This window comes from Tachysurus fulvidraco, chromosome 22 (genome assembly GCF_022655615.1).
Source record: "Tachysurus fulvidraco isolate hzauxx_2018 chromosome 22, HZAU_PFXX_2.0, whole genome shotgun sequence".
Classification (NCBI taxonomy): Eukaryota; Metazoa; Chordata; class Actinopteri; order Siluriformes; family Bagridae; genus Tachysurus; species Tachysurus fulvidraco.
The window spans coordinates 7,227,402-7,241,074 of record NC_062539.1 but is presented as its reverse complement, the minus strand read 5'-3'; the positions used below and the strand labels follow the sequence as shown (position 1 = coordinate 7,241,074).

Sequence of the window (13,673 nt, the reverse complement as noted above, 5' to 3'; positions counted from 1 at the left end):
GAGATGATGACAGAGATGGAGGGAAAGTTACAGGGACTAGTATTACTTTTTTCAGTTTTTAAAAATCTGTCACGTTTAGTTAAACTTTTATTTGATTTTACTTGATTTTTTATTTTATTTTATTTAGAATGTTTTATACTCATTGCAGAAATTAAGCCTATTAAGAACAAGCCTTTTTTTAAGCTTGGGAACCTTTTAGCGTTGTTACACTTATGCCGATTTTTATGTTCCACTGGAGCTCATCACAAATGGTTTTGTAATTCAATCTTTTTTATATCACATTAATTTACATAATTTATTTATAAACTCTGTTTTAGTCCCAGGCCAGCCGGGGAAGTTCCGGGTGGGCAAAATAAGAGATACGAGCATCGAGTTGATGTGGGATCCACCGTTTTCTAAAGAGCCCATCAAGAGCTATGAGCTCATTTACAGAGCTGCCAAGCACAGCACACAGGTGAGACATCTGATTATTACAGTTATTAGCTCAAGGGCGATACAGGCTCTTCAAAAGTTATTAAAGCAAGACAGGTTGCAAAATTGTGTCTGTACATCATTGTCAGTGTGCTGCAATTTAATATAAATTTTAAAAATACATATATTGTTTACATCCAAAACTGATTGCTGATAGCTAATAATTTCTCATGTTTATTCCTGTCATTCAAAATGGAACTAAACGTTAACTAACCTTTAGAGATTAGTTTTTTATTTATTTATTTTTTAACCTTTTGAGATTAGTCAAAGTGTTTGCTTTTAAATGTACCTAGAGTTTTTACTGAACTGGGGAAAACTGCATTTTCCTATTTTGGACCTTTGGCATGGAATAATTTGCAAAAAGATTTAAATTGAGAGAAAATTGGTGTCTATCGGTGAATTTAAAGGCATCATAAAGAAAGTGGTAATGAATGCATGTGATTGTTTTTGTTGAGAGGATCCTATGATTTAATATTTCTTTTTATTTTTGTACTTGTTGTATTTTAATATGTTGTCAAAATGTATGGCTGCTACCTTGGACAGGTCTCTCTTGTAAAAGAGATATTAATCTCAATGAGACTTCCTGGAAAAATAAATAAATAAAAAAATTCAACGCCGCTGGATTCTCAAACCTAATTGGTGAAAAGGTGTCCCTTCACACTGCAACCTGTCCTACTCAGAATTCGCAAAATTCCAATTTCCCAATAAGGAAAAGTACAATGAAGCTGTCATTCAGTTCAGAATGCCAAGTGGCACACACACACACACACACACACACACACCTGGAGATAAGCTTACAATACAGAGGTGCACAATGACAGTCACCCCTTATTATCGAAAAATGACTAAGTTGCAGTATAAAACACGTTGTGTTGTGCTCTTATTGGAAAATAATCATCTCCTTTACCCGGACCCTGATTGTTTTCCTAACAGCAAATAAAACAGTCATGTTTTATTCCTTACACGAGTTTTTTTTTATGTCAATGTATAAATTACTTGATATTAGGTCAATGCTAATCGACATTTAATTTTAAAGCTTTATTTTATCCTTTACTTCTTTTTTATCTTTCCGTCCAATCCTAATTAATAAACCAGTTATTTTCTATCAACAGGAGAAGAAGGTTTTCGAGCCCAGGTCGTCGTATGTCGTAGAGGGTCTGCGAGCAAACACGGAGTACACTTTCTCTCTGGCGGCCATTTCGAGCAAAGGCATCGGAGCCTTCACCAATGAGATCTTCCAGCGCACTGCACAAGCCAGTATGTCCATGTCTCATCAGAACTTCTGTACTGCTGTGCTCTAAACAACTGGAACATAATTTAACACACCCATTTCTCCTTATGTCCCATTTTGTCTCTTGTGATTTATAATGGCTGTTTTTGCTAGATATGTTTCATATGAACAAGTTGTGCATGTGACCTCTAAACTGTCTATATGATGATTTTTGCATATTGTTGACCTAAAAAAAAAAAAATGCTTTGGTCCTGAAGTGTGCTTTGACAGAAATGAGATACGGGGTAGTTAGTTGGTGAGGAATTTCAGAAGTGTGCTATAGATTTTTTCCCCCATTCATCCCCATTTTGTCACTGTGCTCAATCTGCATGAAATTGATACAAGGAGACATGTGCACGCTTCACTCCTCCACCAAACTCCTGACAGAATTAGCCTGGGTCTTCAAGATATCACGTATCTCTTCGTCAACTATCTATCCATCCATCATCCATCATAATTCATTCAACAGCTTCTCCATTCTTACGTGTCACATTTTTTGCTATTTGAATGTTATGTAGCTTTTATTATGTAGTGTGTGAAATATTTCTACCAAAAAAAAGAGAAAAAAAGCCACAAACAGACTGGATGGGATTTGTGTTTGTTTACATTTCATTTTCTTCTTATTCCCCTTATATTTTTTTTTATCCCTATTCTCAATGCCCTACTTTTCTTTAGTTTTAACACAACACTTCAAGGTTTATCAAATGACTTGACATCAATGAATCTGATTGTTTTTCTATTTTGATGGAATGTGACACATTTCAAACCTACAAACAATATACAGCATCAAGCTCTTTTACTGAACGTAAGTAAAAAAAAAAAAACAGATTCCGAAGAGGCAGTTAATGGTAAGTGAGAATCAGTCTGGGGAACAGAGGGGAACTGAGACCTCGAGTGAAGATCTACATTGGCATGGCACTACAGTACCAACACTCACGGTAAGCCTCTTTTTTATTTCCACTGGTGATGGATTGAAAGAACTACAGTAGGCATGTCCTCCAATAGCAGCACTTTCTTGTACAATGCTGCACATTCAGACAATCAAACCAGATTTATAGCCACTGTTCTGATTCTAAAGTTAACCTTTTGTACCGAATGTCCAAGCACAATGCAACATTACTTTGAATACTTTGATTTGAAGGATTTGATTTAAAGAAACTACAGTAGTTTCATAGCTACAAAATCGCAATCAAGTCAAAATGAAAATAAAATTATAAGGCAAGACTGAGAGTAAAATCCATTTTGCCAACAATTAGGCTAGGTTTTGTAGAAAAAATTCTAGAATTACTTCTTATAATAAATGTGCATGCGATCTAAGTCCATACTTAGTGAGACCGAGTGCACGAATGCCAATAAGTCAAAGACTAGATCAAGTCACTACAGGAAACATCTTGAGAACAGACTCAAGGCTTTTAAGTATTATTTATCTTCCAACTGGGAAATAATTGTATGTATTGTATTTAAGTGACATGACATACAGCTAAGTATGGTGACCCATACTCAGAATTTGTTCTCTGTGTTTAACCCATCCAAAGTGCACACACCAGTCGTGGGCACCTCAGTCGTTGCCCGAGACTCGAACCCACAACCTTAGGGTTGAGAGTCAGACTCTAACCATTAGTCCACGACTTCCCCAACCAAAGGTATATTTGCAGGAACCAAAGGTATATTTGCAGGAATGAAAATATGGACCACCCACACCAAAGAAATGGTCTGTGGAATGATTTTAGCCAGTCATCTGGATTTGTCGTGCACAATTTGTCATACTTAATTTGCATAGAATTGAGAAGATTTTAGTTTATACATCGCTTGTTTGGATATGCCCATTTGATTTGGGATTTGATTTGATTTGTTGCTGACACTGTGGCTCTGTCACGAAAGCGGCACAGAAAACGAACAGTCATCTTTTGCTTTATTGCTGTCTAATGCGAAGTTAGATCTATCAATAGATGTGTATGTACTGCCAATTAGGATGGAATATTTCCTCATTTGCTTCAGTCGAAGCAGTTTTCTGCAATGAATGTCTAAAAATAATTGTTCAGAAAAAAGCTAGACATGTGACAACACAGCAATCAGTTTGATAGAACTAGGTCAGAGACTCAGTTGTTCTGGTTGGACTACGGTCCAGTAACCTTTGTGAATGCATCACAATTTCGCAGTTTTACTTGCAGACACTGCTGTGTACCAATAGGCTTTATTTCACATTGAGCTTTAGATGGGGGACCCAAAGAGTCCCAGACTAGAATAAAAGACCTTCTGCTATCTCTGTGATGGACTATATTTATAGACTCTACAGTACACAGTCTGATCATTTTTGTTCATTGGATAATTTGCCTCACTTTAAAAAGTTGCCCTTGGCAAAGATTGCATTTTTTTCCCTGAATCTGTCCAAGATGACTCAGTACATATTCAGAGACTGTGAAAATTACCAAATTTGAGTGTGAGACCATAGGATTTGAGAAAAGGAAATGGCGTTTTTAGATAGTTAGACTTTTTCACTCAGGGAAGTCATAATTATTAAGTAGCTCAGTGACACTATTCACAGGTGAAGCTCAGAAGACTGTGACCTTTTGTAGGCTGTAATTTCCACAGGCACATCCCAATATCCATATCATTACCCCACATATCATGTAATCTCACAGTCCCTTAGCTGATTTTGCCTTTTTATAAAGCCGGTTAAAAAGGCGGTCGAATGTCAAACTCAATGCCAAAGGTGACTACGATTGACAATGCCCTCATGGCGGCTGCCCCAAGAGTGTTGACCTGTAACGTGTGGACAATGGGAGCCCAACTTTGAGCCAAATTTTCTCTATGTGTCTGCTTTAGACATTGCGCTAGGATAACAATTTTGAAAGCACTTTGCACTTTGTCGTTATTTAATTCAATGTGTCATCACCAATACCCTAAATGTAATTTTTTTTTACGTTTTAATTATTGTGTTACATGACTGGGCATGCAGTCCATGCCACATAACACATCATACCCAAGCTTAGGCAGTTCACGGGAAGAGCGTTATCGGTTTTATTGATTATTATGACGGCTCGGCGTGGATTCCATTATTTCTAATAACTCCCTCGCTTCTGGTCCTTCGCCAGTCAGCACGGCCTTCAGCTATGGAGCTTTCACGCAATTACCCTCAATCACAGAGACCAAAGATCCAAATTAACCCTACTGCCATTCACACTAATGCCATCTATTAGTGTCATTCTATGTGGTGTGGCAGCACAGAGTTCACAAACGATTTCAAGAAGGGCGAGAGTAATTGGCAGACGGCCATTATTGTTTTAAAAAGCTTGTTTAACGCATATTACAGACTGGATATTTTGCATCACAGACGAGTTTAACATTCTATGTATAGTATGTGTTGAAACTTACGAGGAAGCCGGCTTGTATTTTCTTGTCTTTTCGCACCCGGTGTGTCCACAGGAAGCAGAAATTGAAAACGTAAATAAAAGTCTTGCATTTCACTGAAGACAAATGGAGGAGAGGTGCAGATCAGTACTACTTACGTCTAGGCTCTAAATCACTGTGCTGTTATTTAATACGAAAGTGGACCAGGGGATGGTTTTTTTTTTTTAGATTTACTTCACAGAAAAAGACAAGTATTGCTATTGTGTATTAAAAAATTAATGTAGGGGTGAAGCAATCAGTTGCCCAGAACAAGCAGGTTTTATGTCGAGTATATTGTTCGTAATTGCCTGGCAGTCAATATTACTTATTAAAATGCAGCTTTTAAAGTCTGGATTTATGTTTAGTCAGGATTTGTATTCATGTTTAGACTTAACGGACGATTCTCTCCATCAGCACTGTTTGGATTCATTAAGCTCATTACTGCATAGTGCTACACCGAATGCCAGGTAGACAGTTATAATAAAGATTTACTGTATATTGGGGGCACGGTGGCTTAGTGGTTAGCACGTTCGCCTCACACCTCCAGGGTTGGGGGTTCGATTCCAACCTCCGCCTTGTGTGTGTGGAGTTTGCATGTTCTCCCCGCGCCTCGTGGTTTCCTCCGGGTACTCCGGTTTCCTCCCCCGGTCCAAAAACATGCATAGTAGGTTGATTGGCATCTCTGGAAAATTGTCCGTAGTGTGTGAGTGTGTGAGTGAATGAGAGTGTGTGTATGCCCTGCGATGGGTTGGCACTCCGTCCAGGGTGTATCCTGCCTTGATGCCCGATGACGCCTGAGATCGGATAAGCGGTAGAAAATGAATGTATGAATGTATATTGCATATGTACATATTGCTCTGTAATCCTTGATGGAAAAACACAGAAGAGATATCACAGACTTTCCACCTAATCAGGGTTTTCCCGAGTCAAAGCAGTGCACTCCAGAAACACTACACCGTCGCATCTCTTCTAATACAGATTTGTCTAATTAAACAAGAAACCTGATTAGAGTTGATTTGTGGTCAGGAGGATCTAATAATACTTTATAAATAAAATTGCTGAACCATCTTTTTAATAACCCTTGATGAAATGACATGTCCAGGTCTCAGGCTGGAGCACGAAGCTTAGTTTCCATCACCGTAAACTGTCACCATCTGGATGAGAAGCCTGATCTGTTTCTTCCTTCAGGCCAGATGCCCATCCACCCATCCATCAATCTCTTTTTGTGCTGCAACAGAATGAGGGGTGACAGGTGACAGCTATCCATTACATACTCACATTCACTTTAATTAGGTTGTCCATTCCAGTTCAATCGGCTTCTCTCGTGATCAGCCGCTCAACCGTTTTCCAGGTTTCTCAGATAAACAGTGCTGCTACTTTGTATTATTCATCATAGCTCCATTACCAAAAGGCATTCATATTATTTTTCTTCATCACCTAATAGTTTGTTTCGCTCAACTCATTTATCTATTAAGTTCTGAGCTAAATTGAATTTGGTGCCCTTAATTAGGTTTATTGATTTGTTTGTCATCTTGGGGACATGAAATCTTCTCCAATATCTCATCTCCGCCATCTGATATTGCGTTATTACATTTCCTGAGATACGTTTTTCTTATTCATTGAATTTCTCGTTCTTTGCACCACTCCACCTTCTCTATATTCGGTTCCGATTCTTTCAGCCCACTCAGGACCTTCGGCTGCTCTGTGTTTTCATCTCATGCTTGGTAAGTGCGCTTTCTTCACCAGAACACGTTCTCGAACGGCTAAAGGTACGCCATCAGACTTGCATCCGGCAAGTTGAATCATATGCTTTTAAAATGAATCAGATTTTGACGAGGAATCTGGGGAGGTTACTGCTTCACTGTGGCTATGATTACAGAGTAGAGCTCAGGCCCTAGATGTGCCACTTTTATGTATAAATATAGTACGAATCAGAAGAACCAGAGCCAGCTGTCATGTCGAAACATCTCATCAATAAACCTTTAAATTAAATTAAATCAATACCCTTATACGATCAATTCACAAAGCAACTTGAGGCTAATAATTTTATTCACAGATGAGGCTAGCTGTCACATATACATTGTGATAAATAATTAAATAAACTGCTCAATTCTAACTGGGTTAAACTACTTTTTTTTTTTTTTGAAGGATTAAAATTTACATCAGAGCCAAATTGATTGGCATCGTTGGTAATGAAGAAAAGTCTTTGTGTGGTTAATTATCTAAGTAAGAGTAATTAGTTAATCAGACAGAATGAATCAGACATTTTAGGAAGCTTTATTCTGTAGTAATTCAAGCATTTCTTTGTGGATGTGGATGTGCTTTGGTTCCTTCAGGGCCCATCATTCTATATTGAAGCCTCTTCAGTGCACTTTTGGATCATTAGAACCTGTATACTGTATTCCGATATACTCATATTCCACCATATACTCAAACGTTTGTGGACGCCTAACTATCACACCCATGATGATTTTTTGTAGGTGGTATTAAAGATTTAGTTCCACCTTTAGGCTTTTATAACCTTCATTCTCACATGAAGGCATTCTACTAGATTTTAGAGTATGGATTCAGGGATTTTCTCATTCAGCCACACGAGCATTAGTGAAATCAGGCACTGATGTTAGACAAAAATGCAGTCAGTTTATCTAAAAGGTGCTCAGTGCGGTTGAGATCAGGACACTCAGGTTTTTCCACACCATCCTCGGCAAGCCATGTTTTTATGGAGCTTGGTTTGTGCACAGAGGCATTGTCACGCTAGAACATTTATGTTCCAGAGAAGAAAAATTGGAATGAGACAAAACATCCGAAACTAATAATCATTAATCTATTAAACCTGTTTAAAAATCATAATACCCAGAGACACACAGGCTGATTAACTTGGGTTTCATATCAGTCTCTTAGCTGGATTCATGTGAAAGCCAAAAAGAGTGCAAGAATGTGAAAATAAATCCTTTCCAATCTTATAAACCTTGGCAGTTTATGAGAGAGATTTGAGAAAAATAAAATGAATTTTTAATGAAAACAAAAATACTAAAATTGATTTTGTAGCATAAAATAAAGATGAACTGCATTGTTAAAGAATTATTATATTATAATATATACGAACATGTTTTAAATTCAGCTTAACAATTATCTGTTGCTGCACAATCAAAAGCCACAAATAATTGGAAATACATTGCTTCACGCTACTGAGTAAAAAGAGAGTTAAGAGCCCTGAGTGCTCATCATATTGTGCCTGCGGTTGACATCCACACAAAGTACTGCACCCTGTGGAGAAGATCTCATCTCCACCAGCACCAGAGACCGGTGTATCATGGGAGCTAGAGTGGCAAACTGCTAATTGCTAAGAGACGGAGATGATACTAGCCTGGTCCTCTGCAGTGGATACTACAGTATGTGTGCATGAGTGTGTAGGAGAAAACGTGTGTGTACGGGGAGGGGGCACATTGTAAGAGGAAGGAGTGTGCTACATAAATAGATGTGTGAAAGTGACGTAAGGCAGTTAGTGCCTTTGACTGCAGGGTTTGTGCTGTGGTTCGTATTTTTACTCTGAAACAAAGCTGCATATATATATGTGTGTGTCTGTGTACGTATGTAACTCTGGTATGTAAAATACTATAAAAAAAAATCTCTTCCTACTAGATTTAGCTTGAGTGATGTTATTTAATAAAGCATTAAGTTTCAGTTTCAGCACCAGTATGTTATGATATTGAAACATTTTGAACAGAGTTATTCTGTTCACACATACTAAAATAACATGGTCACTTCTAGGACAAATTGTTGTCATTTAGTACTAATGGCTAATTAGAAATTAGAAATAGAAATATACCTGCTTTAATTAGTTTTATTCTCTATGTATTCTGTGCTTTAATTTCCCTAAACACTTTAATCAGTAAGAACAAACATTATTGACATATATGAATGGGGAATGTTAAAGATAAGGTGATTGTGCTAGTATTAAATTTGGTAACGTGTTTCTGTGGTTTGTATTTTAAATATTTTGCATATATATGAATGCTGCCTCAACGTCTACAAATGCTCCAATCACACACACCTCTTCCACCACAGACACCTCTTATACACCACAGACTACAGTTCATTGTGAAGTATTGCTCTTGTGTATATGGTGCATCGTACCACTCTTGTATAAATGACATTATTTACAATGTCACCTAAATGAGGATGAGGTTCCCTTTTGAGTCTGGAACCTCTCAAAGGATTCTTACTCATATAATCTCAGGGAGTTTTTCCTTGCCACCGTCACCTCAGGCTTGTCATTAGGGATAGATGTTAGAGATAAATAACAGAGAATTTTATTCTGTTTCTATACTTCTGTAAAGGCGCCTTAAGACAAGGTACATTTTTAAAAGCGCTATACAAATGAATTGAACTGAATTGAAAATTGAATTTATTCTCTGTAATCACCTGACATGACAGTGACTAATACTGTAGGCTACTGTACATACGTCTACACTCTGGGATAGAAAGAAATCAAGCCCAGTCTCACATGATTACATTTTGTGTATTTTTCTACAATCTCCAGCGTTGCTGCGGCTCATTGTCGCAGCTTTATTGTAGTCGTAGTGCTTAAATTTATGCTGCAGCTGTTGTGTGTGCAGAGGTGAAAACCTGTAATACGAAACGTCAAAGCGGTGCACTTTATCATGGGGTTGATTTTCACCACAGTCCTGCTGAGAGGCTCTGTGTGTCTATATGGTGTCGAAAATCAATTGCTATTTTGTGACCGCTGTGTGACTGAGCTCAGGTGTGTGTGTGTGGGTCAGTGCCCTCACAGGTGGAGGTACAGATACTCATCTCCACTGCCATCAGGCCGGCGTGGCGACTTGGTGTTGCCAGGGTAACAAAAAGGGCCGATCTCTGGTTACCAGATGTAGGAGAACAGGGAGTCTGCCAGCCTGGTATGCTTCAGAGTTGTGGTGCTGGACGATTGCCAGGTGAAGTCATCTCAGCATGCCTTTTGTACTGTTTTTTTATACTGTTGAGTTTTAGTAGCTTTTTTTTATACCCTTAGCTCTTACTGAGTCTCTGTCAACAACATCCTCATTCAGTCAGAGAAAAGTTTTAAAGACCATTTTGTAAAATCAGTAAAAAAAAAAACAAACACACCTTCAGATTCATATTTTTGGCATGGGCATGAAAATTAAAAACAATACAAGCCAATACAAACCCATAAATGAAGACATGCAAAGTGAGTCTTTCAATTATGGTAAAAGAAACAGCGCCATATAAGCAGAGGACGGATTTACACGTAGCAAATAAGCTGTAAATAAATCCCACAGATGATCCAGTGCTCACTTCTTATTATTAATATTCTAAAAGATTTGTACTGGTACTACACCAATGAGTCAAAATAGCTTCCTCTTCCACCTTTCAGCCTTTATTGTTCATCATGTGTGCTCCCAGCTGTCTGTAGACGAGAGAGACTGAGAGTTGAAGTGAAAAGTATGTAGTATTAGAGTTACTCTTGTTCTTTATATGTATAAGGATATGACGTACAGGTGAGCTTGAAGCATAAAGTCTGAAATTGAAAGGGTTTGTGTTGGTTTTATACTGAACTTAACCAGACTGGGATATAAAAAAAATGGTTTAGCTTTTACAGTTTGTGTAGTTTGGTTATTTGGACTTTGATGCAGTGTTGAGTGGCACCACAGGTCATTAATGTACTGTAGTTTCAAATACTATTCCTTTTTTTATTACACAATGGTCACACAGTATACACTTCCTGGTCTGGTCATCGTGTTAGTAGCGAAGTGTTTAGTCATTTTTGTTGAGTAGACATTGCATGCTTTTATAGACTGAGCATGTCGTGTATGCCATTTTAGACAAACAGATGAAAATTATGACTGCATTTTAATTCAGATACTAAATCGGTTACAGTAATCTGAACGCAACTGTCACGGAGCGGCAAGGGCGAGTGAGGATCCAATTGCAGTTCAAACTTAATAATCAAAAAACAGGCAAACAGGCAAAACTCAGAGCTAACGAAAAACATTAACCATCAAACATTAGACAACGACCAGCACCAGGAAGTGAACAAACAGAGTAGATATAACAAACAGGAACCAATCACAAAGCAGAGACAATCAGTGACTAAGACAACACTCCTGAGGGAAGGAATGAGTTCAATGAGTGTCCATGGCAACAAACAAGTGGGCGGGGCAAACAATTAACAGCAGGGCAAACCAGCAGACAGAAACAGGGCAAAACACAGACAGACTCATTACAGTAATAAGGTGAAGGAATAGACTTAAATCAGTTAGTCCTTACAAATGACTAATTATGAAAAAAGATATTGATTTTACTGTTTTGTATAATGTTTGCATTTACACAAAGCCAAATTTTAAAGAAATAAATTCCAGTCGCCGATTTACTTTCATTCACTTTCACCTTTTATACATTTATGTACACATACACACACACACACACCAAGTCGTACAGATACACCTCAAGTCAAGTTCACATTAAACATCAGGAGGTTGTGAAGGTTCTTGATCCAAACCCTCACTTGGCCAGGCCCGATTTGTTTTAGATAAAAAGGAGCCAAAGGAGCAAATGATTTTTAACTGAGTTTCTGTTCATTAAAGCTTTAGATGACCAAAATAAATGCACTAATAACAAAAGTCACAGATGCTCCCAAACCGTGAATCCGCTCCAGTGAAATACACTCTTTCTTTCTGTTGCTTTCTCTCTTTCCTTTTTAGCTTTCAACTGTTCTGTTCATTCCGTTCATCCTTTTTAGAGAATTGCTTGTTTGTTCACCCCCTCCGTCATTCGCTTTTCCCTTCACTCCTACGCTCCCCCTGTTCCTGACTCATACTCCCCCCCCCTCCATCTATCCATTGCTTGTGCTCTCTCTCTCTCTCTCTCTCTCTCTCTCTCTCTCTCTCTCTCTCTCTCTCTCTCTCTCTGCTTCACTCTGTGTATTTTTTCCCTTTCTTCCTGCTGGCACTGTGTTAGTGAAAAACGCATGATGCGGCAGAATATGTGAGTATGGCAGGCACATAAGGGGAGGCGGAACTGCGATTCACGTCTCTGCTCTAAATTATTTGCACCTTTAGTAAAGATGGGTGAATAAGGTTGTGAAACTTGTCTGTGTTTAAGTAGTTAAGCTCAAACTTAAGATATGAGTGAAACCTAAACCTTTTATTATCTTTATCATCAGAAGATGTTGCAATTATTATAACGCTGCTTGATTAGACTAGAGAATCTAGAGATCAGTGTAAAAACTCTACATCCTCCAGGGATCTGGGTGCAGGGTATTTGGAGGAAAAAATATGCCCTGATTCACCTTACATAAGATTGGTGTGTGTTGCTTGAAAATTAGATTTTGGTATCAGTTGACCAAAGTAATCAGTTCAAGTACAAATTTCCACTACAACACCAAATCTGTTGACATCAAAGTGGTCGGTAATTGTACATTTTGAGATTTAGTGGCCCTTGAAAATGCTAGTGTCTCCTCCAAATAAGGAATTGTAATGCTTTTTTCCCCTCTTTAAACATCCTCCTTGCTGTGCGTGGGGGTAAAAATACGCTGATGTTCTCTTCCAAGCAAGATCATTACAGCTCTGGTTTCAAATTTCTTAATTATTGCAGTAAAAGTTAAAAAAAAATTTACAGCACAAATTGGTCTCATTTTCTTTGTGTATTCTTTAACCTTACTTGTGTTGAATAATAAGGGGTTTAGCAACATCACATTCACAGCCCAGTGACGCAACTTTAATTAAACATTAATTTTGACTCCTATGTACTTTGGAGTTGATGCAAGTAACCACCATATCACCATTTCCTCTTAAAATGTAACAATATGTCAGTATTTCTGCATCTGACTGAATGTGTTTGCGTGTGTGTGTGTGTGTGTGTGTGTGTGTGTGTGTGTGTGTGTGTGTGTGTGTGTGTGTGTGTGTGTTACATAAACCCAGTTCACACATTCACTGCCCAGCATTTGGTTCTGAATGTGCTGTCTCAAAGCTGATGCTTCAGGCTTTTATTTTCCAGTTTTCCAACCTTGAAATCAGAATAGTGCTTCTGCATCTTATTGTCTTCTTCTTCTACTACTACTTCTTCTGCTTCTTCTTCTTCTTCTTCTTCTTCTTCTTTCGGCTTTCCCGTTAAGGGTCCCCAAAGCGATTAATCTGTTTCCACCTGACTCTATCATCGCCATCCTCTACTCTCGCACCATTTACCTTCATGTCCTCATTTAACACATCCATATATCTCCTCTTTGGCCTTCTTTGACCTCTTACCTGGCAGCTCCATCTACAACATCCTTCTACCAATATAACCATCTCCCTCCTCTGTAAATGTCCAAACCAGCTCAATCTATCACTCTCTGCCCTTGTTCTCAAAACAGCCAACCTGAGCTGTCCCTCTGATGTGCTCCTTCCTAATCCTGTCCAACCTCGTCACTCCTTAAGAGAACCTCAACATCCTCATCTCTGCTACCTCCATCTGTGCCTCATGTCTTTTCCTCACTGCTACAGTCTCTAACCCATACAATAAAGCTGCTCTCACTACTGTCTTC

The 13,673-nt window shown here is 38.3% G+C and overlaps 1 protein-coding gene across 14 annotated transcripts in view; it reads left to right on the top strand.

Annotated features, from left to right (window-relative positions):
* Window positions 1-13,673, top strand: part of ptprsb (protein tyrosine phosphatase receptor type Sb) — a 125,326-nt gene that overhangs the window by 78,290 nt on the left and 33,363 nt on the right. For all 14 annotated transcript variants that reach the window (XM_047806214.1, XM_047806212.1, XM_047806213.1 and 11 more), the window contains 2 exons: window positions 318-454; window positions 1,584-1,728. In XM_047806214.1, coding sequence (XP_047662170.1) covers window positions 318-454; window positions 1,584-1,728 — 282 coding nt within the window. The remainder of the gene's footprint in view (window positions 1-317; window positions 455-1,583; window positions 1,729-13,673) is intronic.